Below are 7,083 nucleotides of genomic sequence, written 5' to 3'. Positions count from 1 at the left end.
ATATATAAATATATAAATTTCTATTCTGTAACGTTTTAATTCTAATTCCAAGAAAATTTTAATCACACACTAAATATTCAAATTTTCAATCCACAGGTTTTGTCAGATATGTTTGAATGAATCACCTCGTAAAAAAAAAAAAAAAAAAAAAAAAAAAAAGGTGCTTTGTTATCTGAGTATTAAAAAATTTAATTCTAATTTTGATCTGGACAATTATACACAGAAGGAATGTTTCACAAATAATTGTAAAAGAAAAGAAACTACTTGGATAATTAGAGGTACAAAAAAAATATTTCAAGGATAAATATACAGATACATTATATATTTTTTGTTTTATGTCATGATTAAATTTTGAAGGATCTCATTAGATAATTGTCACACAGTGAATGTGATTGTATATAAACATACACATATATATGTATCTGTGTAAATACATATATATATACAAGTAGACACACAACAAAATTTTGTGGAAACACATAACTATAGGTTTCCCAAGTAACATAACGAGGTATAAAGAATATCCCAAATATTAGTAGTAAAAGGTAGTGTAAATACATGTATTTAAAAACAGGAAAAATAGAGAATTGATAATTAAAGTGAAGTTACTTACTATTTCTGTAGCAAAATGTTGCTGGATAATTGACAGTTTATATTGTGACTGGTTATCAATACAGTACCGAGGAGCAAAAGTGACTATGTTGGTATCACAGTACATACCACAGCCTTGTTTCACTTCTATACCAATGGTAAAAACTCTAAATTTAAGAAGAATAAATGAACAAAATATGCAAAACAGATATATTGATTTCAGTTTAATAGCGAGCAACAAGAAACTCTCCCCACAAATAACCAAATGAAGGAGCCATTCAATGACCAAATTTTCATCAAATCATATCTTGACATCTCAACACAGATAACATACTGAACAAAGCCATCCTATATAAACTAGGCCTGATAAAAAAAACCCACAAAGATGAGATTGTCAACAAAAAATAGATTTCCTTTTAATCTGTAAATTAATTTAGTTAAATCTCGAAACTATTTCCCCCTTTTTTTTTCTGGTTTGAGAGCCATTGCAAGTTGCTTTGCATACATCATTCAGTACATCTCTTACTAAATTTACTAATTTGATACCATTGGTTACAATGTTGAATTTCACAGAGGCGATGACAAGTGACTGAGACTGTTGGCAATTTGCTATGCCTGATAAGACCCCTCAAGTTTAGTGAAATCATAGCTGTGGTCAGTGTGACATGTAAAAGGCACTCGTGCCAGTGACACGTTAGAGCCGCTTGTGCCAGTGACTCGTTAACACATTACATCCCAGAGTACTTAAATTTCTGAATATTACTTTAAAATTTTTACGGATGATTGAAAATAGGTTAAAATGAAATAAATAATTATTAAAACTCCTTTACTTCAAGTAGAAATGGAAATACTCGGTGTCCTATAAATGGGACACTGAGACAATGTGAGATAGCTTATTTAATGTTTTCATTTACTGTCCTATTTATAGGACAGTGGGAATTAATGGGTTAAAGCAACTTGTGCCAATGACACATTAAAAACACCTGGTACACACTGTGGAGTGGTTGGCATTAGATAAAGCATCCAACCATGGAAACCAGGACAGACTGGAGCCTGGTGCAGCTCTCCGGTTTACCAGTTCTAATCAAACTATCCAACTCATGCCAGGATGGAAAACAGATGATGATGATGATGATGATGAAAAAGTCTTAGAAATCCTACACAAACAGGGTTATCATGGCTGGATTGCCTTTGATCGTACGTTAGTATTAAGTAAATGCTAACAAATAAGAAAGCGGCTCTTACCTATTTGGGCTATTTGTTGCCTTAGAAGTAATGTGCACTTGGCGTGTACCAATGCCACTGTCTAATGTAAAACGAGGACACCTGAAATTAAAATTTATTATCATTTATCATAAAACTATCATAGCAAAGCTGTGTGGCTATGAATAAATATGTATACAGAAATCATACACAATATGTTTAATAAAGATATATTTTGTCACATTGTGAAAATATAATCTATGAAAGTGTAGCAGCTAGAATAAGAATAGCCTGGGCAAAGTTCAGAGAGCTCCTACCTCTGGTGACAAAGGGCTTCTCACTCAAAGTAAAAGGTAGACTGTATGACGCATGTGTATGAACAGCCATGCTACATGGCAGTGAAACATGGGCTGTGACTGCTGAGGACAAGTGTAAGCTTGCAAGGAATGAAGCCAGTATGCTCCGCTGAATATGTAATGTCAGTGTGCACACACGACAGCGTGTGAGCGTCCTGAGAGAAAAGTTGGGCAAAATGCTTAGCAATATTGTGCCCATCTTTACATTTTGAGTTAAAGTTCCTCCAAAGTGGACTTTGCCTTTCATCCTTTCGGGGTTGATAAAATAAGTACCAGTTGAGCACTGGGATCAACGAGATTAACTTACCCCTCCCTTGAACTTGCTGGCCTCATGCCAAAACTTGAAACCAATATTTCTGATAGAACTATTCCTTTACAAAAAAGTAACACTATAATCAAGTGATATACAAGAATTTTCTTACCACTGAAGAAGTACACTCTCTGCTGCTACAGTTTGTCTTCCAGCTCTCATAGAACATCTGAGAAAGAAAGAAAATTATGTAATATACAAAGAAACACATACATGTTTGCACATATGACAGGGAACATGAGAGAGTGTATGTATGTTTGTTAAAAAGAATAGCCAAATTTCACAAGGGGATTAATTCCAACAGAAAGTCTAAGAATCAAGAAACTTTAAGTTAAATCTCTTTAATATGAAACATTATTCATTTAGATAACAATTCTGAAATAGTGAGGCTTATAAACAACTAGATAACCCGTGACCTGTTGGGTCACCAACAGTTCAAGGTACCCGAAAATACCATGTATCTCAGGAAACCATGGTCCAATTTATGTGAAACTTGTTTTATTCCGTTTCTATTCACATTTCAACAGTACCTTACTTTCAGAGTATTTTCCCATTATGTGCCGATTTGGCTATTTATAAAGGTACCTGGAAAAACCACGTATCTTGTTTTATTCCATTTGTATTCACATTTCAATGGTACCTTACTTTCAAAGTATTTTCCCATTATGCACTGGTTTGGCTGTATTAAATTACAGACAAGCACTCATGCAAGCAGGCAATCATAAAGGTACCTGAAAAAAAAATGTGTATCTCGGGAACCTGTGGTCCAATTGACATGAAACTTGTCTTATTCCATTTGTATTCCCATTTCAGGGGCACTTTACTTTCTGAGTATTTTCCCATTATGTGTCAGTTTGGCTGTATTAAATTACAGCCACGCACACAAACAAAACTATCCAGGTGTTCACAGTAATAACTCCAGGTTTCACTGCTTAAATTTGTGGAAATAAACCCCCGCTCCAAAGAAAAACACGCATCTTGGGAATCCATGGTCTGATTTACGCTAAACTTGTTTTATTCTGTTTGTATTCACATTTCAGGGGTACCTTTCCCATTATGTGCCGGTTTGGCTGTTTCAAATTATAGACAAGCATGCAAGCAAGCAATCACAGACTTTTAGTATTATATAGATAAATAATTTTGACTCTGGGATTCCTAATCAGCCTCTGTAGGTACATAAATGTAGATATCAATATTTCTGATGGTAGCCTAGTCTCATACAGACAAGAATGAGATAGCGATCTTCTTTCACAAATTAAGCTTATGGATAGAGAATCTTTCAAGTAACAACTAATAATAATTAACTGTAATTATAATAACACCCATTACAAAGCAAATTATCTTCTGGCATCTAATAGTTTTCTTTACACAAAAGGTACTTTGGCTTTATTTTGAGTTAGTAACTCTTAGTTATTTTTAGCTCGGTCTAGAGAACCAGGTTTCATCTTCAAAGTCTAAGAGTGAAACAGATATTGAAAGTGAATGCAGCTGAGAAAGATGCTTACAACAGGTTGTTGATAGACTGGGGAATAAAGAATGGAGAAGTTAAAAATAAAGTGTGTGTGTGTGTGTGTGTGTGTGTGCGCTTTTGTGTATGCACATGTGTAATGTATGAAAAGACATTTGAGTGTATGTCACCACAGACACAAAGATATGACCTCTATGTTGTTACTTGAACTGCTTAAAATAGCATACCCTACTGTGTTAAGCAAAAAAAAAAGGAAATATTTGATAATGGAGTTCTACATATTAGAAACACAAGATGATCACAGGTGGAATGCCAAAGATCAATAATTAAATACCAAAAAATTCATTCAGAAAAAAGAAAACAAAAAATTCATTCAGAAAAAAGAAAACAAAAAATACATACCTGGTTGGACACTCTTTGTCAGTAAAACTGAAAAGTAAAGGTGTGACACTTTTTGCTCTTTCATGGTCTTCTGATTGACCTGCAGCTTCCAGTCTGGTGCCATCTTGTTTGAAAATTAATGGAATGCCAGATTTGTTGACAAGCCAATAGGGAGCTGAGATTTGGAGCTACAAAAAAAAAAAAAAAAATATGATAACTATTATTGTTTTACAAGCAATCGATAACATTCCAGTTATGAATGAGATGGAATTTGGTCTCAGTTTTTGAGTCAAGCTATTTCTTTGCTTTCAGTAACTTTGGGAAAGCCCAAAGACCAAAACATTTCATTCCTATTCCATAAAATATAGTGTAGTGATTTCAGCCAGGTCAAACCATTACTAATGTTTTACAAAAGAGTAAATTTTTAGAGTTTATTTGAAGTCATGAGATTAGAGATAACAAATTGGATATATTTGTCACATCATAGCTAATTTGTAAACATGCTACTGGATGTTAGTGCAACATGTATGCTAAGTTTCGTGAATATTGGTTAGCTGGTTTAGGCACTAAGATGGTAACAGACAGACAGAAATTGCCATTTATATATTAGATTAATGCAATATATTTTCTAACCAAAGAATTTCAGAAAATACAAGGATTCTCATTGAATTTGACAAAATAATGTTCCAGTTGTTTGATACTATAGAACTACCTATTCATTGTAATATAGCAGAAGTGGCTGAGTATTTTACAGACCTGTGTATACTTCATAAAATTTAAAACAGAATCAGTGGGATAGAGTGTGTGACAAGGATGACCTTCACAAATCCCAGGTACATTTCATTTAATGTATTTCAAGACAGCTATGTCAAGTCAATTTAACTCCCAAAGATAACCAGCCCTTCTCTAATATCCTTTCTTCTATAGATACAAGGCCTAAAATTTTGTGGAGGGGCTAGTTGATTACATCAACCCCAGTGCTCAACTGGTATTTATTTCATTCACCCCAAAAGGATGAAAGCCAAAGTCAATTTTGACAGCATTTGAATTCAGAATAAAGACAGATGAAATGCTGCTAAGCATTTTGTCCAGTGTGCTAACAATTCTGCCACTTTACTCATTGACTCTGAAGCATTTCTTTGGATATTAGAAATGGGTAAGTCAGTGACTAAGTCTCACCTTGAGTGCTCCTCCTTTGCGTGAAATGATGCGTACAGTCAACGCCAACATTCTCTTATCACTGTCGTATAGTTCAAACCGAGCTTTATAATTGATAGTTCCTGGAGGGATCATCAACTCGTTACAATCTCGGAAATTTTCCAGCTGGATTCCGAGTTCAAGGTGCTGGCTCATGTCAGCCTGAATATAGAAAAAAGCAAGGGAAAACATTGTAACAAGAAGAACTATGAAGAGATGGAATTAAAAGAAAACAAAGTGTTCAATATAAATATTTAAAAAATTGTCAAAGCTCTTTTACCTGATAGAGTGGCTCCTGTTTTCCAGCATCAATTTGACCCTTCATTGAGGTATTCTTGAAGTAGTAAGACATCTCAATTGGTAGCAGATTGCAAAGAGTGACCGGTGGATGAAGAGTAATTGTGTGACCCGGAATACTGTATTCTCGAGCATGTATTCGATGTAGCTGAGTTTCTTCGGGATATTTTCCACGTCTTACAGACACACAAAACCTGGTGACAAACAACAGTAAGTCATGAAAGAACTAGAAATGACAAGAATGTTTCATGCTGTCACAAGACCACAAATCTGTAGGGAATGAGAGTAACTGATAGAACTGTCCTGGGAAATGAAAGGCAAAGCTAACCATAGTAGGGTTTACTCTTACGACAATATTACACATACACTTCAATAACATATAGAAGAGGTGCACTCTGTGCTGTAGTAGAACAAAATTGCATAAGGTGTTCCATAAAGAGCACTGAATTTGAATTGGGTGACACTTTGGTGTTTTGAAGTTTGAAGGCATGCTTTTATCATGTTTGCCATCTCTATTCACTACGATTAATAGATTTTTGTTTGTTTTTCAGAATAGTGTGCAGTGTGTCATGAAGCAGTTTACAACTGAGCAATGCATTCTCATTGTGAAGACATTTTACCAAAATGGAGAAAGTACAGTGTAAACAGCTCGAACACTTTGTACCATTTGGGGGAGAAATGAAGCACCCAACGAGTCTATGGTTTGCAGACTAATGAAGTTTAAAACAACTGGTTCAGTTGCAATGGCCAAATTGCCTGGGTGGAATCATGGAAGACATGTAATTAAAAGCCCAAAGTCCAAAACAAGAACAAAAAAGTTCTGAGAGTGATACATTCTTTTTTCAAGTAAGTATAGTCAACCAATCAGACATACATGCTTTGTTTTGGAAAAAGCCTTTGACAGGGTCCCCCGATACCTTATCTGGTGGTCAATGAGGAAACTTGGGATAGAAGAATGGTTAGTGAGAGCTGTGCAAGCCATGTACAGAGATGCTGCCAGTAAGGTGAGGGTTGGAAATGAGTACAGTAATGAATTCCAGGTAGAGGTAGGGGTCCACCAAGGTTCCGTCCTCAGCCCCCTCCTATTTATCATAGTCCTCCAGGCGATCACAGAGGAATTCAAGACAGGTTGCCCCTGGGAGCTCCTCTATGCTGATGACCTTGCACTAATTGCGCAGTCACTATCAGAACTAGAGGAGAAGTTTCAGGTGTGGAAGCAAGGACTAGAATCGAAGGGCCTTAGAGTCAACCTAGCAAAAACCAAAATCCTAATAAGTAGG

The 7,083-nt window shown here is 35.4% G+C and overlaps 1 protein-coding gene across 1 annotated transcript in view; it reads right to left on the bottom strand.

Annotated features, from left to right (window-relative positions):
* Window positions 1-7,083, bottom strand: part of LOC106877485 (intermembrane lipid transfer protein VPS13D) — a 177,964-nt gene that overhangs the window by 46,571 nt on the left and 124,310 nt on the right. Inside the window, exons 54-59 of the mRNA XM_052966707.1 lie at window positions 5,787-5,997; window positions 5,489-5,668; window positions 4,331-4,497; window positions 2,573-2,629; window positions 1,837-1,917; window positions 614-758 (exon numbers count right to left, since the gene is read on the bottom strand). Of these exons, the coding sequence (XP_052822667.1) occupies window positions 614-758; window positions 1,837-1,917; window positions 2,573-2,629; window positions 4,331-4,497; window positions 5,489-5,668; window positions 5,787-5,997 (841 nt within the window). The remainder of the gene's footprint in view (window positions 1-613; window positions 759-1,836; window positions 1,918-2,572; window positions 2,630-4,330; window positions 4,498-5,488; window positions 5,669-5,786; window positions 5,998-7,083) is intronic.

This window comes from Octopus bimaculoides, chromosome 3 (genome assembly GCF_001194135.2).
Source record: "Octopus bimaculoides isolate UCB-OBI-ISO-001 chromosome 3, ASM119413v2, whole genome shotgun sequence".
NCBI lineage: Eukaryota > Metazoa > Mollusca > Cephalopoda > Octopoda > Octopodidae > Octopus > Octopus bimaculoides.
This window is presented reverse-complemented; position numbering and strand designations above follow the sequence as displayed.